This window comes from Sinocyclocheilus grahami, unplaced genomic scaffold (genome assembly GCF_001515645.1).
Source record: "Sinocyclocheilus grahami isolate Dianchi unplaced genomic scaffold, SAMN03320097.WGS_v1.1 scaffold167.1, whole genome shotgun sequence".
In the NCBI taxonomy this organism is placed as follows: Eukaryota; Metazoa; Chordata; class Actinopteri; order Cypriniformes; family Cyprinidae; genus Sinocyclocheilus; species Sinocyclocheilus grahami.
In genome coordinates, this window is record NW_015505346.1 from 1,631,659 (window position 1) to 1,658,030 (window position 26,372).

Sequence of the window (26,372 nt, forward strand, 5' to 3'; positions counted from 1 at the left end):
TTTTTTTTTTGAAAGAAAGAAACAGCAGGGATGTATTAAATTGATCAAAAATGACAGTAACGACATTATAATGTTACAAAAGATTTCTATAAAAAAATGCTGTTCTTTTGAACTGTATAAATATCAACAAAAATATTAAGCAGCACAGTGATAAAAATAAGAAATGTTAGTTGAGCACCAAATCAGCATATTAGAATGATATTAAAAGATCATGTGACACTGAAGGCTGGAGTAATGGCAACTTTGTCATTAAAGGAATTTTAAAATATATAATAATACAGAGAACACTTATTTTAAATTGTATTAGTATTTTACATGCTTATTGCTTTTATTGCATTTTTGATCAGATAAATGCAGCCTTGGTGAGAATAAGAGACTTTCGTTCAAAAACAAAATCTTACCGACCCCAGATTTTGGTAGTTCATACAATTTGAGTTTCAGAATTACATTTTTCATATTTCCCCCTTTTTATTTAATGACAGCTAGTCATTCTAGTGACCAAGAAATAGTGCAGAATCTTAAACATTATGATATGAAATGAATAAGAAATATTCCTTTAAGTTTAAATTTTTTTTTTTTTTTTTAAACATTATTAACACCTAGATTTTAAACTTTGGACTCCATTATAGGTTTGAACTGGTAATCTAAAAAACAAAGTATCTAAATAAAGGAATGATAAAATACAATCAATATTATTATATCAAACTATAATTATATTTACATTAAATCTGCAGAAACTGTTTCTTTGGCTTACATTTTCATCTTCATTCCCTTATCATCTGTTATTTTATGCCCTTGTGCTGCTAAACTTACAGAGTGTTGTTTCTCAGTTATGCTTCTCACTTCTCCGCCTGAACTCACTCTTATGTGCCATTTCAAACTCTGTATGTCTCTCTGTTCAGCTTAATTTCATGTGAGTCCAGACTGGTTTCAATTCCATCAAGTATCCTTTCATCTTTGCCTTTTTCAACCATGTCTTTTCTTCAGCTACTCACAAGCATGAATTAATTTGTGTCCATATGTGTTTGTTCTTTGAACTTGCCTGAGCTTATTTCCCTACAATGAAAGAAATAAAACAAACATGCACTTGAGAGCCCAAGTTGTGAAGCTCCGTGTCACATTACAAGTAATAAAAATTACGAATCACATCAGTGTTAGAGAGACGTATGATCAAATTATGGCTTTAAAAGCATTTTGGTTGGTTCTTATGATACGTTTGACATCAGATAAATACATTCTACTGTATTCTTCTAGTCTTTTCTTAAAATACTAATAGTCATTCTACAAAATGTTTGCCATTTGTGTCTCTCATATACATCTGTGTAAAAAAGACTTCACCCTGCATATGAAAAAATATCCACAATGAAAACAAAATACATGAAAATAAAAGCTAGTATTTAGCTAAAATCTCTCTTTACACTTTAAGATTTTATATAACCTATATATATATATATATATATATATATATATATACTTTTTTTTAACTTATATTCACTTAATTATAAAAATCTATAAATAAATTGTTTGTAAATCACTTTATCGTTAATCACTTTATGTTTTCTTATGATTGCCAGTAGGGTACAAACCATCTGAATTATTGAAAAGGAGTACCTTTTTGAAGCCATAATATTATGTAAGGACAATATATACAGTGGGGCAAAAAAGTATTTAGTCAGCCACCAATTGTGCAAGTTCTCCCACTTAAAAAGATGAGAGAGGCCTGTAATTTTCATCATAGGTATACATCAACTATGAGAGACAAAATGAGAAAAAAAAATCCAGAAAATCACATTGTAGGATTTTTAAAGAATTAATTGGTAAATTCCTTGGTGGAGAACTTGCACAATTGGTGGCTGACTAAATACTTTTTTTCCCCACTGTATGTACGCACATATATACAGTTGAGGTCAAAAGTTTACATCACCCTTTTAGAATCTGCAAAATGTCAATTATTTTACCAAAATAAGAGGGATCAAACAAAATGCATGTTATTGTTTATTTAGTACTGACCTGAATAAGATATTTCACATAAAAGATGTTTACATATAGTCCACAAGACAAAATAATAGTTGAATTTATAAAAATGACCCCGTTCAAAAGTTTACATCAGTTCACCCCCGACTCTTAATGCATGTTTTTTCCTTCTGGAGCATCAGTGAGCATTTGAACCTTCTGTAATAGTTGCATATGAGTCCCTCAGTTGTCCTCAGAGTGAGAAGATGGATCTCAAAATCATACAGTCACTGTTAGAAAGGGTTCAAATACACAAAAATGCTAGAAAACCAAAGAATTTGTGGGACCTGAAGGGTTTTTCTGAAGAACAGCGGGCAGTTTAACTGTTCAGGACAAACAAGGGACTCATGAACAACTATCACAAAAAAAAAAACAGCTGTGGATTATTCAGGTAACAACACAGTATTAAGAATCAAGGTGATGTAAACTTTTGAACGGGGTACATTTATTTTTTATAAATTCAACTATTATAACATTTTGCAGATTCTGAAAGGGGGATGTAAACTTTTGACCCCAACTGTGTGTATATATATATATATATATATATATATTAATATTTATATCTTAAATTATAAAATTATTTGTATATAATTAATTAATCAATCAAAATAATGTAAGCAACTTATCAACTGCAAAAAGTGCCTGTTTTATAAAATGACCCAGTTCATGTTTCTTCCCCTTTGGACTGTTTAAATAGGAGAGAAGCATTTCCCAAAAGAGGAGCTGTCGTGGAAAATAGACGTAAATCAGACTAAACATAAATACTGCAGCAGTGAGGCTGTTCTCCATTCAGACCAGCCATGGCAAATGAGTAAACGCACGTCTATTGGAATGGAAAAGAGCTTGTGTAAGAGTTCAGCAGCGGGAAAGCTTATGAACAAATTATCTCGAATGAATGAATGTCAGTGCTGTGATTCCCACTCAAGCCAATCCTGACCAAGGTGGCATGACCCAAAGACTGGAAGGCATATTCATGCTGTCCCAAACGCGCCGCCCTTCCCTTATCCCACCTACCGTGTCCCTCCGCAGTCTTGGGTTGGCTTACAAGTGTAATTTTGATACAATTATCCATTTAGGTGAGGAGGACGCTGGCTAAACTGCAACACATGTAACCCGTGGCCTGCAAACAAAGAACAAAAGGCCACTGCTGGAAGCTCTCCACCAGTCCCCTCATAAAACAGGCAGCCCAAACCACCGTCTGAGTACAAGCCACAGTCTCCCTCCGCTGCGTCCGTACCCACTTCTGGATTTTTTTTTCTAATTTTGTCTCTCAGAGTTGAGGTATACCTATGATGAAAATTACAGGCCTCTCTCATCTTTTTAAGTGGGAGAACTTGCACAATTGGTGGCTGACTAAATACTTTTTTTCCCCACTGTATGTACGCACATATATACAGTTGAGGTCAAAAGTTTACATCACCCTTTTAGAATCTGCAAAATGTCAATTATTTTACCAAAATAAGAGGGATCAAACAAAATGCATGTTATTGTTTATTTAGTACTGACCTGAATAAGATATTTCACATAAAAGATGTTTACATATAGTCCACAAGACAAAATAATAGTTGAATTTATAAAAATGACCCCGTTCAAAAGTTTACATCAGTTCACCCCCGACTCTTAATGCATGTTTTTTCCTTCTGGAGCATCAGTGAGCATTTGAACCTTCTGTAATAGTTGCATATGCGTCCCTCAGTTGTCCTCAGAGTGAGAAGATGGATCTCAAAATCATACAGTCACTGTTAGAAAGGGTTCAAATACACAAAAATGCTAGAAAACCAAAGAATTTGTGGGACCTGAAGGGTTTTTCTGAAGAACAGCGGGCAGTTTAACTGTTCAGGACAAACAAGGGACTCATGAACAACTATCACAAAAAAAAAAACAGCTGTGGATTATTCAGGTAACAACACAGTATTAAGAATCAAGGTGATGTAAACTTTTGAACGGGGTACATTTATTTTTTATAAATTCAACTATTATAACATTTTGCAGATTCTGAAAGGGGGATGTAAACTTTTGACCCCAACTGTGTGTATATATATATATATATATATATATATTAATATTTATATCTTAAATTATAAAATTATTTGTATATAATTAATTAATCAATCAAAATAATGTAAGCAACTTATCAACTGCAAAAAGTGCCTGTTTTATAAAATGACCCAGTTCATGTTTCTTCCCCTTTGGACTGTTTAAATAGGAGAGAAGCATTTCCCAAAAGAGGAGCTGTCGTGGAAAATAGACGTAAATCAGACTAAACATAAATACTGCAGCAGTGAGGCTGTTCTCCATTCAGACCAGCCATGGCAAATGAGTAAACGCACGTCTATTGGAATGGAAAAGAGCTTGTGTAAGAGTTCAGCAGCGGGAAAGCTTATGAACAAATTATCTCGAATGAATGAATGTCAGTGCTGTGATTCCCACTCAAGCCAATCCTGACCAAGGTGGCATGACCCAAAGACTGGAAGGCATATTCATGCTGTCCCAAACGCGCCGCCCTTCCCTTATCCCACCTACCGTGTCCCTCCGCAGTCTTGGGTTGGCTTACAAGTGTAATTTTGATACAATTATCCATTTAGGTGAGGAGGACGCTGGCTAAACTGCAACACATGTAACCCGTGGCCTGCAAACAAAGAACAAAAGGCCACTGCTGGAAGCTCTCCACCAGTCCCCTCATAAAACAGGCAGCCCAAACCACCGTCTGAGTACAAGCCACAGTCTCCCTCCGCTGCGTCCGTACACAGTACGGCCTCCTATACAATAGGTGAGAAACGCAGACAAGAGGGAGCCAGTGCCCGGCAACCAGGACTCTACAACAGTGCAATTGTGAGCAGAGTCTGTTACTTTTGGAGGCAAACTCGAGATCTTCTACTCCACTTACAGATTCATACATCCAACATAAATTTTAACAATATAGACAATTATGTTGCGGAGAAAAGCATAAGATCCCTCGCCCTGGACTCCTGCAAAGCAGAGCTGTGAGAAAACAATGCTGGCAGTGTGTGGAGCTCTTTAGAAACAGCAGGGGTGTAGGTTCTGGGACCACTGCGGGGGAAAGAGGGAGAGGCCCAGGTGCTGTGGGACATTTTAAAGTACAGCGGTTTATGACATAGAGACTGATTTGACTCCCTAACACATCAGTAAATGTGAGAATGGTCAGCGTGAGATGGTGGTGAAGCATTTCTTCTAACACCTTCTAGTAAACAACACCTTCACTGTGACCTTTAAAGCCCAATATGCCATTCTTACAAACCCAAATTCCCCGAGTTCCCTGTGCCAGATTGCAAAAAAGCACAGAATATGTGAGCAACATTGGAGAGCAAGTTAACGATCCTATTAAAATGCCTTAAAGCTATAAAGCTGTGCTAATCTCTGTCTATATTTAAAACTCAAGTTGTTGTTCTCATGTACAATTGCACACATGTTTAAAAAAAAAAGTGTTTCTATTTACGCATGTGATAAGCACAGAGACTTTTCGGTGACTGTGGTCAGGAAAAACTGAAGGCTTAAATTATAGCTGTTACCTCAGCTTATGTTTATTGCCAACTGATTACACCAAGCCATCAACTGCCTGGTTTGATAGGGGCAGAATATCAACTAAAAGCTAAAATTACACTTTCATGAGGAAATAAGTGGGATATAGATTTCACGCACATTAAAATATGAGGGCACGGTTCTGCCCATGCTTGCCGTGAGTGCAAATCCTGCTGCAGATTAGAGCTGCACTGATGACAACAGGTGCTATTGAATGTCACCAGATTCCTCTCTCCTGATACAGTCAGTCCTGGCTGGAGTTTTCCTGTTGTGCTTTTGGTGTACATTAATTTACATTAAGTAGCTGCTTAAAAGGAGAATCTCTAAAAACATCTGGTAGGTAATTTTGCAATTGTGCTTTTGCTGTAAAGTTGCCAAAACCCTCCTTAAACAATTTTATTATTACTTTCACTAATCAGTGTTTCATTCACACTGACATTTAAATGCATATTCTTTTTCAGATTTTCTGAAAATTCTGCTCATTAATTTAACCATTCATTTTCATTCATGTCATTGAAAACAGCGCACAAGAGCTCAATAAATAGCAATAAATAAATAAATAAATAAAGCTAAATTAATAAAAATGATCACGATTAATCATCAAATTATCAAAATTCTAACATAATGCAAAAAATGCTGGCAATGATGAAATATGAAAGAACTTGTAAGATGTTCTCCTCAAATGCTTCACTATTTAAAGATGAAAATGTCAAATTAGAGATGTTAAAATTAACCAATTTTGTTTGAAGGACACCTACAGTAGTTTTATTTAAAAATAAAATATTTGAACTCACCTTCAAAACTTTATGACTTTCTTTCTGCTGTGGAATGTAAAAGATGACACTTTGAAAAAGGAAAAATGTCTCAGCCTTGTCCATACAGTATGGACAATAGTATGGCAGTATGACAGTATGGCATACAGCGTCCAAAGCATATAGTCTAATGTCGTAATGTTGATCTACAGAAGAAAGAAAGTCATACTGTTTTGGAACAACAAAAGGGTGAGTTTTTGGGTAAACTACCCCTTTAACTCTTTAGCTGCAGGGTCCACTAATCTTTATTGAAAAACAATGCTGCTTCTTAACCCTTCTCCGGTTTACTAATAGTGTCATTCCCTTCAGCAAAAATCACAGCTTTAAACACTCAAACACTGCAACAGGAGGGTCTAATGGGCCTTTTGTTCGGGGGCTGTTGGTCATTGCAGTTAATGACTTCAGTAAACTCTGCAACTATATTCCAAAGGGAGTGAACCAGTCCAATGCACCATAACTCTGAGCTCCACAGAGCTCTCGGGGACAAAACAGGAAAACAGCAGGCCGCCATCACTCCCCATACAGGAGGCCCAGAGCAAAGATATCAAGGGGAGGGAGCCAGAAATACTGGCTCAGCCAATTAAGCAGCTGCCTCGCTCAGCAGAATAATCATAATTTGCATCCGCACACTAGTTGCCTCGACTGCCCCCCCAAATGTGGCAAGCTACACAGGAAGAGCCAAGGGCTTCTGGGTCATCAAGGCCTCTCAACTTCACCAGACCAGTTCAGATTTATGGCAGAGAAGGCAGCAGGTTGTCTCTGTCTCCTCTCCCTGTACAGGACGTTTTGGCTGGAAACTACTGCCCCACAGTCCCTCAGCAGTCATCAGAAGAACCACACGCTCCAACACAAACCCCTCATTGCCTCACAATAGCTACGTGCTTCTACACCTCATTCTCTTTCTCCTTCCATCCATCCAGGTAGGTGTGTATTCATTTTCTTGCCTGTCAGGTTCTAGTGGGGAAAAAAGTCACTACCTGGGTAAAAGTACGAACTTGGTATTAAATTACGGCCTACATAAACAACTGCAGGTATTGTGTGACGGACAACATGAAGCCATTCTTTGTTCTCTAGATCTGATAATGCAAGACGGCATCAGTGCCATATGCTCCAACAAATGCTAACAAGTCATAAATTTCCATCAGCACAATGCTCTCTTGTGCTTTTGGAGTTAATGTTACGTTCATGAAACCATGCTTGTTCTAAAGTACCTTGCCAGTCATGTCAGTTTTGTCAAATATGATTTGGGAGCAGCTTTACATAAACCCGACTGCTTTCCTGTGCCATAATTAGCCTTTTGAGAGGGCATCTGAACGTTGCCCTGCTCTTTTTGGATTGCAGTTGAAAGCTCTGCTGTTTTGAGATGCCATATGTCTAGCTGGGTCACTAACCCCCTAAAACACTACCTCAAGCCGTTGTGCGTGTGCAACGGTGCAGGTTTTGATTATGCCTGGACGACTGATGTGGCCTACAAATGCTCTGGGTGAGCAAAAGTATAAAGAACTGAGATATAAAGGGTTGTGGTGTATGGCGTGGGAGGCAGTCTTTACCAATTACAATGAGTGTGAAGTTGAGGGCGAGGCTGCCAAATCCATTGGTGACGCGGCAGATGTACACGCCGGCATCCTCCAGTTCCACTTCTTTGATCTTCAGACTCTGCTTCAGAACCTTGTAGCGGCTCCAGCCTGGATTCACGTTCCGCCCATCCTTTACCCACAGGACCAGCGGAGGGGGGTCACCCTCCACCGGGCATGGAAGTCGAACCGTGCGGCCCAGTTTTGCTGTCTGTCTGTCCTCTACCTGACGGCTCACCCATGGAGGACCTGGAGCAAAAAACATTGTCTTAAGTAACAGTATAGCATGTGTATTTACATAACAAATAATAATTACATACCTATCATGTGAGTGTAATGCAAAAGTGCACATTAAAGAGGTCATGAACTGAGATAACAAAATCCAATTGATCTTTTGACATATAAGAGGTCATTGTAAATTTGTATAAAAATATCCTATAAGATTCAGAATCCAAAAATATGTCGTTAGTCTAAAACCAGCTTATAGTTATTTATGCATTTTGGACCTAAATCTAGTCCATCTATGAGGAATGTACGCTGTCAAACATACACACCTACTAGCCATTCATAGCAGTGGCCGTTTACTTTCGAGTCTACAATCTGCCACGAATATTCAAATGGAGCGTTCTTATGAGGAGGGTCAAAAACCTCAGAGAACAGCACAAAATAAAAAACAAAGGCAGTTCATGACCCCTTTAAAATTAGAAATACTGTTTTCTTTATATTTGATTTCTGTATGAAGATAATTTAATAGTTAATACAGCATATATAGTTATTATAGTTTAATAGTTAATATATATATACAGTATATATATATATATATATATATATATATATACACACAGTATATAGACCCATACATTTATATTTAGTGCATTTTGCTTTAATGCAAATAATAATAATATAAATAATATATAATATAATATAAATAATAATAATATAAATTTAATAAACAACTTATATAAATATTAATTTCATTTTATTATTAATGACAATTATTAATGTTTTGAAATAATTTTTCTTAATAAAATATTTGTATTTTTGTGGTGCATTTTGCTTTAATGCTATAATAATAATAAAAAATAATTTTAATAATTGAATAAAGTTTTTACATAAAAAAATTATCATTATTATTTTTGTGAACTTATTACCTATTTGCTTTATATATAACATTTGCTACATCTATAGTATGTAATGTTCCAGTACCAGCAGGTAAAGGTTTCCTCTATTTATTCCTGGCATACTCATGCTATGGGAAAGGTACAGTATGTGAAGATTCATGCGCCCTTGCTTGAAATGTTCCTTTGCCAGTGTTATGGCACAATAAGCACCAAGACAACACTGACAAAAATGTCATGGGCACAACATTTCTGGCATTATTTTTTTTTCTCCAGCTCCTAATACATCTAGCCCCACAAATAAATATTATGAGGGGGAAAGCTAGGCACAATAATCTTCTGGGGAATTTCTGTCCTTGCAAGCACAAGGTCCTTTTCATCCCCTCCTTGCAGCTTGCGAAGACTCCCATGAGCACTTGCTTTCCATTTCCTCTGCACTGGCATGTGTATACATTGGAAGGCACCTCTCATTCATGCCTGGTACTGTCACATCCTGTTGCTGCTCAAGCAGCTGCTGTGAGAACCACCAAGATTATAAATTGAAAAATGATACTGGCTCTAAATGTACTTTTTCGTTTTTTTCCCCTACTTCCCTTCAAGTCTCTCTGCTGGAGTGAAGTGTTTTCACCTGAAGCTGCTGGTTGCCATCCAGGAAAGTGCCACCAGAACACGCGGGAGGGAAAAGAAAAGGTTGTTTTGGTGCTGGAATTAAATTACAGTAAATTCCAGAATGTTAGACTGGGAAGGGCCGAGAATGGCAAAAAAAGTCCTCCGGAAATAGAGCAAAAAAAGGTTGAAATGAACATCACAGCTGGAGAGAAGTCTATGTTAGATGAATCATGCACTTAATTTACAAATGTACGTGTATAAAGCTATTGGAGGCTTAATAAACATTTGTGAGGCTTTGGAAAGGAAAACAGTTGTGTGTTTATAATGAAGATGTAATGTAATCGGTGGGCTCCTTGAACAAACAATGGATCTTTTCACCAGCAGAGAGGAGATGGTTTGCATGGACCATGTGAGATAGATCTAATGAATCATCAACCTGGTGGCTGAATGAATAGAAAAAGAGAGGTAACTCTTGAATGTTTGCTTAAGGATATTAAAACAACCTGGTGGATACCATTGAGCAGAAGCTGAAATATCTCATTGCCTTTCCGTCCACAGGCCACGCTTCACACACAGCATACATCACGCACTTGATAAAGAATGCATTAGAAGAAAGATGTGACTCAGAGAAAGCCTGGGACTGTCATTTAAAATTGCTTCCTTCCATCATGCTTGCTAACTATTTGTCACAGAGCCGTGTCTAAGCTGTCCGAAAAGCTTTGATGTGAGGCGGAGGGAAGCGTCATACGTGCTGACAGACAAATATTGCCCATAACAGTGGAAAAGACAAAAGATGACTGAGGCCACACACACGCCCCATACAGAAAAAAACATGTCTGGCTGAAGCTGATGGCAGACAGGGTGGCAAAAGAAATCTCCTACATGAGGTGAAAATAACCACACTGTGTGCTGAGAGATTATTTGTCTTTGTCTTTTTAGGCAGAATATTAAGTATTGGCGGTTAAGGTAAGGGTTAGTTGTTTTGCATGCAGAGTACTGTATGCTAAATCACAGCACACTAAAACACTTTTGGAGAAGTTGCATCTCTAAGTTCATGCTCTTTGTAGCACCACAGTTAAAAAGTAATATTAAAGCTAACGTTTTTTTTTTTTTTAAATCTAGATAAACTAGTTGATGTCAGTTATTGACCTTCCCCTGGCCACTAAATGCCAAAAAAATGCCTAAAAAATGCCACTAAATTGGACAAAAATGCCCCTGCACAAACAAATGAAATCTATTACGTCTGTTGCTAACAAAGTGAATATGAATAGCATAACAGTGGAAAAGACAAAAGATGACTGAGGCCACACACACGCCCCATACAGAAAAAAACATGTCTGGCTGAAGCTGATGGCAGACAGGGTGGCAAAAGAAATCTCCTACATGAGGTGAAAATAACCACACTGTGTGCTGAGAGATTATTTGTCTTTGTCTTTTTAGGCAGAATATTAAGTATTGGCGGTTAAGGTAAGGGTTGGTTGTTTTGCATGCAGAGTACTGTATGCTAAATCACAGCACACTAAAACACTTTTGGAGAAGTTGCATCTCTAAGTTCATGCTCTTTGTAGCACCACAGTTAAAAAGTAATATTAAAGCTAACGTTTTTTTTTTTTAAATCTAGATAAACTAGTTGATGTCAGTTATTGACCTTCCCCTGGCCACTAAATGCCAAAAAAATGCCTAAAAAATGCCACTAAATTGGACAAAAATGCCCCTGCACAAACAAATGAAATCTATTACGTCTGTTGCTAACAAAGTGAATATGAATAGACCGTGTCGATTGCGGCATTAAATTAAGATCTGCTCATGTTGCACCGTATTTCATTTTAGGCGTTTTTACAGTGTTGCGCATTTTAACCAATCACACACATATCAGCTGAGCTTAGGAATGCAATGGCCAATCAGAAGTGTTCAGATGAGTCATTGTTCAAACTCATCAGTTTTGTTGACTGCGCGCACGTTCACTGACTGAATTTCGGACTCTTGCGAATTCTCTCATCATAAACAACAAAGCGCAGATGTATGTACAATGTAAGTAAGAGATGCATTTAACAGTGTATACAGCTTCAGTGATTATAACGATAGTTTAGTTTTTTTGAGAGTGCTTAAACTCGCAATAGATCAATGTTAGTGATAATGTCACTTTCTATATATAGTTTATTCGCTGTTTGAATAACAGTGGAAAGGAAACGTTACATAATTATCAATTTCTAACGTTTTTATTAAATTGTAATCACATTAAATACAAATTCAGTCCCATTAAACATTTTTTTTAGCCTACATGACCCCCATACCTGGTTCTTGCCTAAAAAGACGGGTTTATGATGTTTAATACATTTGGCTGCTTTTAGCCTTACCCTGGAGTTGGTTCACCCTCCGCTTATGATCTTGCCCACCCATACCTACTACTGTCATGTTGCCTTTCAAGATAAACTACCATTCAAATGTTTGGGGGCAGTAAGATTTTTTTATTATTATTCTTTTTTTAAATAAATGAATACTTTTAGCAGCAAGGATGAACTGAATTGTTCATTTATAATTTTATAAGACATTTATAATGTTACAAAATATTTATATTTCAAATAAATGCTGTTCTTTTGAACCTTCAAAAATCCTGAAAAGTTTATTTTGGTTTAAGCAAAATAAATAAATAAGCAACACAACTGTTTTTAACATTGATAATAACAAGAAATATTTTTAAGTAGCAAATCTCAAGCATATTAAACTTATTTCCGAATTATCATGTGACACTGAAGACTGAATTAATTGCTGCTGAAAATTAAGCTTTGCATCACAGGAATAAAAGTACATTTGAAAATACATAAAGTAAGTAGAAAACAGCTACTGTACATTTTAATAATATTTCACAATATTACTATATTTACTGTATTTTAATAAAATACAGCCTTGGTGAAATAAGAGACTTTCAAAAACATAAAATCTCACCAATCCCAAACTTTTGAACAGTAGTGTACTTCGTTTTGGCATCAGTTTAAAATAAAAATGTTCATGCAAACAGATTTAGATTAAGCACCACTAATGTGCACGTCACACTATTGGTAACATTTATGAATATTGAGTCTCTAGACAAAGAAAATGAGAGCAAGACAAAGACAGCAACAAAGAGAAAGAGAGCCATCATTTTGCGTCCATGTGCAGGCATCGCATACAATGCATTTTTAACAGACCTCCCAGGAAACACCCTCACCACATTCAAGGCAACACTGAAGACAAGATCAATGGACTGATGCTCCATAAAAATGTATACACATTTATTGCCACCCTGACTGTACAATAAATTACTACATTGACATGAATCACTCATTTCTGTCTAGATCTATTGGACTAGACACATGACCAGTTAAATCTCCACTGTCTCCACGTCAAAAAGAAGACCAAACTATATAAGGATTACTAGCTAGCATGCACTCCTTCACTGGCCCGTCTTGTCTCAGACATCTTGATATGGTTTTTTGATTTCTCAAAGGATTTATGAACCGGCCTTACAGACCGCAGTGGAAGTACTTTGAAGCCTGGGCAGCCTCCACAGCTTTAGATGAACATCACTGGTGTCACAGCGAGAGCTTCAAATGGAGCTTGACAGCATGCTGCATGGATAAATGATTAGAATGGAGGAAGTGACATGACCATCAAAGGCCCAGAGAGAGAGAAAGACAGAAAGAGAAGGCAGTGTGAAAGAGAAGAAGGTGCAGGAGTAACACGAAGACTTGGATGAGCAGTCCAGGCATGGCAGCCAGTTAACTAACTGCTGCTGTCAAAGGACACGTGTACACAACATCCAAACGGTCCGGCCCATTATGAGAGCTAGAGACTGCGCTGCACATTTCTGTCAGCGTTCCCGGGGATTATTTCAGCTATAAATCACCCGCCGCTGTTACAAATCTGCTCAACATAGCCTATGACCGCATATTAAAAATGTTTAGCAGGAACTGAATAAAATATGTAATAGCATTTTAGTTCCTGAAGCTTAACATTGGTGCTACTAACATTAAGGTCATGGGGTTGATTACTAGTGAATACATATTCTAAAAGACTACTACAAAATTGTTCAATTTGTTACCATTAGTTAATGCATTAGGCATGAGGAACTAACAATCAATAATACTTTTACTGCATTTATTAATCAAGGTTAATGTTACATGATATCTCTTTTGCTCAATTCAAAATAACAGTTTTCTATTTTAATGAATTTTAAATGCAATTTATTCCTGTGATGGCAAAGCTGAATTTTCAGCAGCCGTATTTTTTAAGTTTATAGTGTCGCAATCATTCTGATATACTGATTTGGTGCTCAAGAAACATTTCTTATTGTTACCAATACTGAAAACAAGTCGTGCTGCTTGATATTTTTGTGAAAACCATGATTTTTTTATTTTATTTTTAGGATTCTTTGATGAACAGAATGTATTTAAAATGGAAACAATGTAAAAGTCTTTACCATCACTTTTGATCAGTTTATTGTGCCCTTGCTGAATAAAAATATTTGTAAACATTTTTTTACCCGCCAGCGTTTTTGCTGAATATCACTAAAATTCCATGGCCCCCAAAATATTTTGTTATATGAATATCTGAACATGTCCTGTCTCATATTCTAGCATCAGTCATTCTTTTTTTTATCAACACTTGAATGTACTGTTGGTAGGTTTAATAAAAAAAATTACATTTTGAGCAAAATGCTGAGAAAATCACATTTTCATCAAATACTACATCTGAATCATATTCAGTATTATATTATCAAAGTAAAGATGTACTCCCATCAGAACTCTCAAAGCTTAGACAGGCCTGTACCACTTTCTGGATTGACATTTCACTCTATAACATTAGGCAGTTTTCATTTATATGCGGTTAATGTTGATGATCACATTATTTTTCATATGCATATGCTTACATATGAGATCGCTCGTTTCTGCGTCTTCCTGGTCTGTGTTTTTGATCGGCACTTTCTAGACTCATTCAGGAGATGCGTAATAGCACCCCCTAGCGTATAACAGTGAAAACGCGGAACCAGAAAATTCTGTGTTTGGCAGGGAAAGAGTTCAAAGAAATGAAACAGTAGCGTACACATACAGTACTAATATATTTTTTAAATTTCAAGTTGTATAAATTAGTTAATATTTTATGAACGAATAATACGAGTTACTTTTTTTTTTACTATTTAACTTTTAAAGTTTTCACCATAAAATTCACTTTTAAACTTTTTTAGGGGAAGCCGTGGCCTAATGTTTAGAGAGTCGTACCGGCAGGGATTGTAGGTGGGGGGAGTGAATGTACAGCGCTCTCTCCCACCTTCAATACCACGACTGAGGTGCCCTTGAGCAAGGCACCGAACCCCCAACTGCTCCCCGGGCGCCGCAGCAAAAAAATGTCTGCCCACTGCTCTGGGTGTGTGTTCACGGTGTGGGTATGTTCACTGCTGTGTGTGTGCACTTTGGATGGGATAAATGCAGAGCACTAATTCCGAGTTTGGGTCACCATACTTGGCCACATGTCACGTCACTTTCATTAAATGATACTGTTTTTCACATTTTATTAATATGATAATATTAATCAAATGTAAAAAACTGTATAATATTCTGTCATCATTTACTCACTCTCATGTCATTCCAAATTTTCTTCTGTAGAACACAAAGGAAAATATTTTAAACAATGTTGGTGTCTCAAAACTATATTTTTTGTGTTAAACTCAAGACATTACATAATAAAGGTTCGCAACAACATGTTTGTGGTGACAATTTTCATTTTTAAACCTTATTGTAAAATGTCACCAAATAATTTAAAAAGAAACAACTAGTACTAGTTCTTAGTAAACTGTGTACATCATGCATGTGGATGTTCTGACTTAACACTCTTTTCCTCTAAGAAAAAAACAAACAGCACTGGCAGCCAAGCTTCTGCCAGGTCATCTAGAGTTTGATCTACCATTCTCATGTGATCTAGCAGCAGCTTTATCTTCTCTTATGGTGAATCTCCTGCAAAAGGGGAGGACTGCTATAGGACTCAGCATGTGATCAGTGATAGATACAGATAGACCAAACACTGCAGCACTGGTCTTGGCAATGGAATGTGACTCTTTTATCAGGAAGAGAGATAATGGGCAGAGATTGAGGCCTGATGCTGTTTGCACAGAGCCTCCTATGCTGACACAAACACAGGATTGCTAGGTAAACAGGTTCACTTACACCTCTCCCTTTTAGTTCTGGTAATGTGAATGCAGAGCTGTGGTTCTGTCATCGCCACTGCTCACAGCTGTCTCTCTACCGAGTGTAATCAGATCTTGAGCCAGACTTTGTACCTCGACCAACTGCTGCCTCTGGAGCCAAGCTAACTCAATAAGGCACTGCAGAAGTCTGACATCATGTGTGCGATTCCACACAGACTTCCTTGTGGGTTATGGGCTGCTCTTTGTGCTCTGAAGAGGACACAGAGCAGCTGCCCATCATCCACTGATCCATTAATTAAATTAAACACAGCGAAGCCCAGGCCGCCTGGTCTCACTTTGTCTTAATTCTGATGACCTCCTGTACATTTTACCAAATTAAGCACCAAGAGGTAGTTAGTTTTACATTTGCAAATTCTGTTCTTATTTTATTGCTACGTTCAAACTTGAAATGTGCATCACCATTCAAAACCTTGGGGTTGGTAAGATTTCTTAAATGTTTTTAAAAGGCTCTTATGTTCACCAACACTACATCTATTTAATCAAAAATACAGTAAAAACTGTGAAATATTATTCCAAAAATGTAAAATAACGGTTTTGTATTTTAATATATTTTAAAGTGTAATTCATACTTGTGATTCAAAGCTGAATTTTCAGCATCAGTACTCCAGTCATCAGTGTCACATGATCCTTCAGAAATCACTCTAATATGCAGATTTTTTTTTTTTGCATTAATAATGTTGAAATTTTATGTTTGAAATATTTTATGCAGTTAATTCATTTATTTTACTTATTTATTTAATGTTTTTATAATATCATATAATAATAGGACTGGTTTAGTTTACTTTACTTTACAATAGCTTTACTTGAGCTTACGGTAATAACCCTGTTAAGTCCATTTGCTAGAAAGGGGCTGATGCCAAGGATCTCAGATGAACCCCTGACATTTAAACTGCCAGCTGGGGAATCTGGTTGAAGACTGTCCTGTCTCATCAAGCTTGCCAAACCCTCACCCTGACAGAGATATTTTGAGAGCTGGAGATGAGAAGTAGCATCCATAACTGTAAATGCACCTAAAGTGTTCCTGTCTGTCATCAAGCTGCCATGCTGCTGCAGTCTGCAGTTCAACCAAATGATCTACAAGGAGGAGATGTTAGATTATTGCCAATGGTTTCAAACCATAGATTGCTACCGTATATACAGTAGAAATGGCCCTATTCAAGCATGACTGGTGTTTAATTTTATTCAGTACGATTCACTATGGATACAAACCTGATTTGAGATTTATCTTGCTTTCAAGCTAGCTGAAATTATGATGGTTATTATTCAGTACTTCAGGACCCCCAACCCCCCCCCAAGTGAGGTTGCGATCCAACAACCTCAGAAACCCAATGCAGGACAGCATCTCCAATTTCTTCTATGTAAGACAGCATTCCTTATTTGTTTCCTCCTCATATGGACCACCAGCAATTTGGACCACAGGGAAGGGCACTGCAGCGCGCCAAACCCGCCCCCGTAAATAGACTCGCAGCTCTGCAGGGTTTGAGGGGTAATGTTGAGTAACCTGGTCTCCAGCACCGTAATGAGCACCTGCTTATTAAGCTTTGGCCTTTGTGTCAAAAATCCCGGCCGACAGCCATCACACGCAAGGCCTCTAATCCTGATTTGGCTCTCTTTTGCTGCTTCTTTTTTCTCTCTATTGCTTTCTCTCCTTTCTTTCTTTCTCATGAGTGTTTACATATTAAGTTATGCCTTGCAGCGTGAGCTACTGCTGTTGCAATGACACTGACAGAATCGCGTGCCAGAGCAGACACAGCTGTTCGCGAAAAGACAAGACTGCACACAACGCATTTGCCGAGCTCACCTTATTAATCACATCTGACCCTACGTTACACTAAGAACATGAAAAGTTCACCCATTTCCTTTTATCTTCTCTTTTATTTCCCAGATGCTGAAACAAACTCGAGGCCACTGTACTTTGTTTATCTTCCTGCTCTCGGTGCTTTTCCCATCCTGACCTTTGACCTATTGCAATGACCCTAGGAAAAGTGCACCCGAGTTAGCAATAAGTGTGAGAGAACATTAAAAACAGCTATAGGAAAAGAGGCCCTACTGTCCAAGTTTTTAATTCCTGGAATGCTAGAGCTCACAACATGGGATCTTGGATTTGCTTTATGACAGTGAAGTGCATCTCTCGCAGCTGAGGTTGATCCTTGTTGTGTTGGACACCTGTAATCCTGTAAAACACAAGCTAATCCTTCTTTTAAACAGGGGATAAAGAAATTCCCAAGAAGGCTCCTGTATCGAAACAGTGAACCGCCCATACACAGCAAATTGCACATGACGAATGCATCGGCCTGGTCTTGCACGAGGACACTGCTCCGACAAGCTCAGTCCACGGGAATATGGAGAACAAAGGTGGGATGGCAGCTCTCAATCTCTCATTCAAAATGAGTTGCCCTCTCCCACCTGTGCAAACACTCCAGCTCGGTATGTCACAGGTACATAGACAAGAAGGGGATGAAACACAGTTGAACTCCCAGAACTATTCAAGCGCTGAAACTTTTTAACTAAGCTCAGATTATAAAAAAAACGTTCAAAGGCTTGGCGCGCTTCCTTTGTGTTTTAATACCTCCTCCATAAATACCGACACTCAAAGAGCCGCGTCGACGCAATACAGCACCGACGAATGCAGCTCATTAGCCGCTTTGTTTACATAAACTGACTTTTCACCCACAAAACCGACGGCTTTTGTGATGTGAGCACACGTTTAACATAGATCACGAACTACAAAGCAAAGCCCTCAGACTTCAGAGGAGAATAATGGGCTAATGGTTCTGGTTTTCATCTGAGATTAAAAAATACGGGGTAAAATACAGCATCAGTTTTTGCCAGACTGGGTTCATGCTGTCCTGACATTAATGTTCTAGTGTGTGCGTGTGTGTTTGGACTCACTGCAGGACCTGATGATATGAACATCATGTTCAGATTTAACAACTGCACTATTTCCCGATTGAAATGTGCTGGTTAACTTGCTCAGCATTTACAATGCCAAGGAACACACGCACATGTGCATGTGTGTGCACGTACACACACACGCAGACAGAGGTATTTGCCAAATAATCCTTTTTTGAAAACCCAGTTGCCACATAGGTACACTAAACAATGCTCACTTCCTGTGGCAAGACAAACTTCAGCAGAAAAATTTGTTAATAGTGAAATCACCTCAATCAACATCATAATTATCCAAATTGGAAACACATGTACACATGCATGCAAACACACATGTAACATAATGTTCCTCTCAAAATAACTAAATACTGACATTTTCAAATATATATATATTATTTTTTTTACTGTTTTCTTCACAAGTGTGCCGCATTGAACTGATACAGTTTCCAGCTCTTTCAGACAGACAGGCAGACAATAACTCTGTCTCTAGCGCACACAGACAGACAGGCAGATAAGAGCAGCTCTGGTTACAGCTGTTTGTATCCTTAGGCATTTTCAGCTCTGTGCCAAGTACATCATTTCTCTAACACAGGAACATGTACAACTCAATCCTAAGTGTAGCTCATTGAAACTGTATAAATGTGCTTATAGTAATATGCAAGTAAATATTCTATAGAGAATCTATAAGAAGGCCTTATAAAAGAACTACACCAAAGATGTGCTACTTTACAGAGATGTATCAGACGTTAGCCATTAAAATGTTATAAGTAACTGAAATAACCACAAATGTCAGGGCATGTCAAAACATCTCCAGGGCCCAAAAAGGCCCCTGATGGTTAAATCAAACACAATTAGTAATATAATTACAGCAAAATATGTTTGCATAGCTTACTATTTTAAATATTTAATGACTAACTACCACTGAATTTGCATAGATTTGGAGGAGAAAATCTGCGTAAGTGATTTTAGTTTAGCCAAATATGAAAGTTCTGTAAATAAAAAACCCTGCTCTTTTTAACACAATAAAAGTGAATGGTAACCAGAGAAAAGACAATAAATAAATACAAAATATGAATGAATAAATAATAACAATAATAAAAGTAGTAGTAGTAGTATATATATTCTGTCTTTTATATCCATTTACATTTTTGAGCAGACCCAAGAGAAACAACATGGATAGTTGGCCTTATTCATGCAATTTGCATATGCACATGTTTATGTTTGTCAGACTAAGACAAGACCCATAAGTATGATATTAGAATGATGTTTGGTTTACAAGTTTTAAATATGGTCTCTTTAAATTTAAATGAGGTCTCTTCCTCACACAAATATCTTATGGCTTCAGAAGACTTGGAATATAGCATGCAAGTTAGGTGCTCGTTGTCATTTCTTCAGAGCTCATCATTCATAATCTGCTAAAATTTCTCCTTTTGAAAGAATATAGTGATGCAGGTTTGGAACAACATGAAGGTAGAGTAAACATCCCTATTCTCACAGAATTAGAACCATTTTTATAACTTTATCATTATATCTATAGTCGTAGGTGTGATCGGGCCTTTATTTATTTTAGTAGTTTATAGTAAATTGACCAAATATTTAATAAACAAACACATAAGCTGAACAGGATGTGTAGAACTTTGTGACTTACAGCCATTAGTATTCTGTATTAAACTAAAGCACAGGCCAACTAATCATTCAAAGCATAGTATATGAAGCAGCCTATGCTTTTCCATTGCATTTGGCTTCTCTGTAATTTGGCCAAAGCAGCCAGATACTGACGCCTGCATTACTGTTGTCCTGCAGAGGCAGATCACAGACACAGCATGGCTCCAACAGAGCTGCTCCATTATCATTTGTTTGATAAGCAGGGCTCGCCTGCAGAGCTGCATTATCTGTCTAATAAACCCAGAGATCCTGACACCTGCTGAGAGACCAGCTGAAGGGAGACCTACATAACTGAAGCCTGTTTTCCCTGTTCTTATCAAAGCTATTTCTACTTTAAAAGGTAGATTATTGAGGTAAATGGGGCATGAGGGCCAACATCTCCTCCTTACAACCCCAGAGTCTGGAACTGATTTAAATATCTGAGAGGAGAGAAAACGAAACCCTTTTCCTGATGTTCCTGTGTCTGCAAATATACCACGTTTTACCGTATCTGACCTCTTTAAAGAACGCAATACAGGCCTTTGATACATGTGCCACTCTAAACAGCTGGTAACTGCCAACGACTGTTGGATACACATTTCTGTCTTTCATCGAACTCTACAACCAGTAGAGTGCGTAAATCAGAGCTATATTTATTAGCATGGATACGGTTTGTTTCGCTTCAACTTCAAGTATACGCTCTGCAGCAGCAATCATCTGCCAGATCAGAACAAACGTAAAAAAAACTGACAAATATCAAGCTGCGCTGCTTATAACAGCCAGGCGCCGTGCCACAGGAACCCGAACATTTTCTTGGGAGAAAGCAGTCAGCTTCTTTCCACCGGCAGGAAAGTTAGTGAGAAACAGGAAATATCTGACCACACGAGAGAACAGGGATGCAAGAGCATTTCTCAAACCGCTGTGTTCACACTTTGTCTGAGCTGACTGCTGTGTTTGTGTGTGTAAGGATTGCTGGAGGAGTGTCATGCCAATCTGAGCTGTCCATACTCATAGAAACCAATGAGGTATTGAGATGAAAGCAAATAGCCTACACTAGTGTACACTTATCCCAGCTGTGATCAGATTCTTGACATATTTTAATTGGATAACGACAGATATCCAATTAAAATCAGAATAACAGAATTCTGGTCAAAGCTAGATTACACTACATAAATCTATGAATTATACAAAGGAATATATTCTAATAATTATTAAATCAAACTGCTATTCAACAGGCTTTTATAGGACAGATCAACCAAGATGCTGTTAAAAAAAGATAAACAAGTATGTGAACAAGTAAGGAACAACCAAACAGCCTCCCAAAAAACACTCTTGTGTGCCTTACATCCTTGATTCATGGTCTGCAGTTGCTACATCAAAATATGCTGACATTAACACCCCCCAAATGTGGGTGGATTTTTAGCAGGGGCATGTAACACGATCACTCCCATTAGCCACTTTGGCAGGTTGACTGCAAATGTAACATTGATTTCATTCAAATGAGTAAATATTAAGTGACTTATGTTGACCATTTTTGCTCAATTTGGTTAACGAAAATAGTTCCAAACAAAGATCACAGCAGAACAGTCGTGCATCTCTGAGCAACAATAAGTGATACTTCGTTACTGAATGATTCAGCGTTTTTGAATATACAGCTTCAATGGTTCAAATCCCATTCATAAAGACAGGAGTTGCATCCAAAATCAGTATTTAATAAAAGAAGTATGTACAAATTTATAGTAATAAAAGAGTAGGCAAAAATACCCATGACCTACAACTTCTGACGGGATTCTGAAGTGTGCATTCGATGGACACTATCCCATGAGGCCACGGGAGAGGATTTATGAATTGCTGCGATGTGACGCAACTGACGGCGGTAGGTCACGTGACAATGACAACATGGTGAATGAAGTTCGTCCAGATTACAATCATACTACACACATTCATACTATATAGAACATATTCTTTTTGTGGTCAGGAAGTAATAACTAATTCAGAAAAGTACCTATAAGAGAGTATTCGATTTCGGAGGCAGCCAGGCACTTGCTTCATTCTTGAATAAACCTGCCATCTGAATGAATCATTTGAATGAATGACTCAATGACTCACTCATTAAGACAATCACGTACTTCCACCAAATAGTGGTTTACTTTCATATTTAAAAGTAGCATATCATTGCATTTTCCCCCTACCATTTCATATTTATAGATTAAATAACTGATGTAAAAGACTGAAATGTAAGAATTTGATGCATAAATTTAATAAGGTTAGGAAAAAACAGCCCTTTACCTAGTTAAAAAATGACCTGGAAACCTGCAAAAATTAAATTTTAGTATGCAGCAGTCAACTTTAATCATATAAAATGTAATTTCCTAACAACAAAATTGAGGCCAGTGAAAATTCTGAGTGGCATTTTGGAAAACCACTAGCCACAGTTGCTGGTGAGCAAAAAATTAAATGTCAAGCCCTGGTTGTTGCTAATTTGAAAATGTCATGTTACAAGTACAACTAGCAGCCGTTTAGTTATTTGCGTAACAGAGATACAGAACAACTGTGTCATTGTTTTTATAAAGTTAATGTTGAGTAACTTACTTTTTAGATACAGTGGCTCCACCAATGAAAATTATTCCAAACAAAGCCACAACCGAACTGTTGCAAGTTGCAACACTGAGCAACACACAGTTTTGTTGTTTTCTTTCTTGAATAATTCACAGTTTTAAACGAACTGGCTGAACGGATGATTCAATGACTTGATATAGCAGGTCAATGATTCACTTAGAAAGTTGTCGATAACTTGTCAAAGTGATTTAACCAGCAGAAAGAATCACTAAACAGCCACACCATTAATGCACATTGACAGTCTGCCTGAATAAAATTAAATAAGTAAATAAAATGGTTTCTGTAAAAATCGACATTAATTGCTTACAGTAGATAAATAAATCTCAGAAATGTAGTGTGTTCAGATGATAAGACAAGATTAATTGACCATTCAATAAATATATTCAGCGACATCTATGATCAATGGCAAAATGCATCTTAACTTTTGTGCTTTATCTTATGCAAACTTGTGTTTAGGTTGTGCTGCTTTAAGGTTTTATTTCTAAATATGAGCTCCAGATTTGAATGAATATCATGATCTTGAAAGTACAGTTACACCTGCTTAATTTCTAACTTCACACAAGTAAAACAGGTACTGGCAAATAAAGTAGTATCCCCCCCTTCTCTCCACAAAGAAGTCATTTCTCTGCTCTTCCAGAATTCTATGGAAACAAGTGTTTGTCACACAGTAATGATCTTAACACACAGTGCCAAAGTGTCATTGGAAACACATCCAGTAACTGTCTTGCCTTAAGCTCCATATCGTGTTTCTCCACAACATAATAGTCACTTCACCCAACAATGAACCCTCTTAAATGAACCAAGTGCAGTTGTGTCTGACAAAATCTATTAAAGCACAAACGGTTTCCTGAAACATTTCCTAATTGTTTATTGAATATTACAGCTTGAGGAATGCCACTGTTTTAGCAAATCCACCGACATACACCTCATTCAGCAATCACTGCAAAGCCAGTTAACTCAAACGTCATATATTTCACTCCTGTTTCCTTTATTCCCTACATTTAACACACAGATAGTGGGAAAACTGGAACCCAGAATTCCAAGAATGGCTGATAGGGGAAAATGAAGAGCAATCCAAGGACAACAAAGATTGAGAACCCCCCCTCAAGAAGTGCTCATAGCACACAATGAGGAATAGAGTCAACAAATGGACCAATAAACAGAGAAGACAATGGATTGTTTACTTAGTAGAGGTCAGGCTCTGACTTGTGGGTTAACCTGGCATTCTTATGGGCGCATTAATAGTAATCACCTTTAACAGAGTAAATACCACAGTTAACTCATCCAGATTTATTATGCCAGACCAAATAATGTTGTTTCAGATAATAGTGACATAAATGAGACCATAAATGGCTAAGCCACCTTAAAAGATAAACAGGTCTGGCATCCCAGTATGAGTCAAAGCATAAATTGTAAAGGAATATACAAGATGAGCTAAGATATTGCACAACACACAGAAATGGCTTTTTCTTTCAAACACATTCATTTATTTCCTCGGAGAGGCAGTAAAATGTCCTTTGGGCTCCCAGCAGGGTGATGGCACATGTGGAGAAGGTCCACACCTTTCTGACTCAACTCTCCGATACACAATCTCCAGCACAGTTGGTGTCATTAGTTAGACATTGATTTATGTAAATTTCGTTTCAACTTGGCAGGGAACACTGAATTATGTACCTCTAAATTTCTGTTACAGTTCAGGGAACAAGGACCTCTTGTTTGGTCTGAGACACCGCAGTGCAGATATAGATGTGAGACTTCAAAAGAATGACTTTATATGTGTCTGCGGTTGGTCTGCTGTGTCAGTAAACACGGCCGGCCCATTCCCTGATGTTCTTAAAGTAGTCAATAAACAAATTGGGCAGCAAAAGGTCACTTTTTAATGTCTTGACCTTATAGCAAACTAAAATTGGTTCAGTAGCACTGTAATTTTTTCATGCTATAATAACAAATTTGATTTAATCAGTTATAACAAGAACTAACATTGATACTTATTAACTAATAATTTCTACACAATTTTATTTTCAGTTTTAACTTCAAATGTTGAAAAAGAAGAAGTGCATTGAATTTATCACTACGGATTATTGCTTAAATGTATTAAAAAAAATTACATTTCAATACTTTCAATTAAAGTCAATTATAGTGCAAGTTTTTACAGGGCAAAATATCCCCCCCCCCCCCCAACCCCAAAAACCCTTTGTATAACCCTTCAAAACCCTAAAATACTAAAAAGTTATGTGATTTTATTGATGTATTTATTTGAGATAATATTTGAACACTTTTGGACACTTCTTCTTGAACTTCTTAGTTCAGAGAAGTTTAGATTGAGCAAAAGTGCGAGAGGCAAAAGTGAAACATACAAATAATCATCTTCTAAAAAGTCACACTGAAATATATTATTTGTGAGCCAAGAATATAAAATCAGCATTAGACCGCAAACTTTAGTCTGTATCGTCAAAGGAAATTGCCTCTAATTATGTCCTAATGAATGAATAAAAGATTGATAATAGACAACATGACTCACCTCTAGCTTCACATGATAACGCCACGATCAAAACCCCAGTGAGAAAAGTCAAGCCTCCCCTCTCTGGAAACATTTTATGATGTCCCGCCACTAAAAGAAACCATGAGAATCATGTTTATACAGTTTATAAACTGCGACGCGACAAACTAAAACACAACAGCAGCTTTCCTCGTGAGCTCGTTAGTCGCGTCGCGTTTAGGCGTTCGTTTGCAAAGTAAATGTGGTGTAAATAGAGCCTGATGAAAGTAGTGTTGGGGTATTGAGTACTTACATGTCCGCCGAAAGCAATTTAATACTATGAGTAAATCAGTTTCTAATAGAAGGATGGAGAAGAACACTCTTGAGCAGCAAGGTCGTCTTTTAAACGTCTTCAGATTTTTTAGTATTCTGTCCAGGTGAGGAAAAGTTCAGGAGTACTTAGGTTCCACTCGCCTCTTCTCTTGACATGACCCGTCAGCATCCCTGACCGTGGAGAGAACTGAAGATCTACAGCTGTGAATCACAGCAGCGCTCCTCCACGCCAACAGCTGGAGACCGGCACAAATTAAACACGAGCGACCCCTGTATGCGCACAGATGCCAACACTACTCCACCTGTGTAGGGGTCCAGCCATGGCAATCCATAATAACCATTAGAGAAAGAACTCTCGATAGGGTGAAATATGCAATGTCTTTCTTTCTTTCTTTCTACCAAATAATTTAAGTAATACAAACAAAATAATTAAAAAAACATTTACATTTAGTCATTTAGCAGAAGCTTTTATCCAAAGCGACTTACAAATGAGGACAATAG

At 37.4% G+C, this 26,372-nt stretch overlaps 1 protein-coding gene across 1 annotated transcript in view; it reads right to left on the reverse strand.

Annotated features, from left to right (window-relative positions):
- fgfrl1b (fibroblast growth factor receptor like 1b) overlaps window positions 1–26,056 on the reverse strand; it is a 34,088-nt gene extending 8,032 nt beyond the window's left edge. The window contains exons 1-3 of the mRNA XM_016282869.1: window positions 25,852–26,056; window positions 25,581–25,670; window positions 7,916–8,188 (exon numbers count right to left, since the gene is read on the reverse strand). Of these exons, the coding sequence (XP_016138355.1) occupies window positions 7,916–8,188; window positions 25,581–25,653 (346 nt within the window). The 5' untranslated portion in view covers window positions 25,654–25,670; window positions 25,852–26,056. The remainder of the gene's footprint in view (window positions 1–7,915; window positions 8,189–25,580; window positions 25,671–25,851) is intronic.
- Window positions 26,057–26,372: the final 316 nt, after the last annotated feature.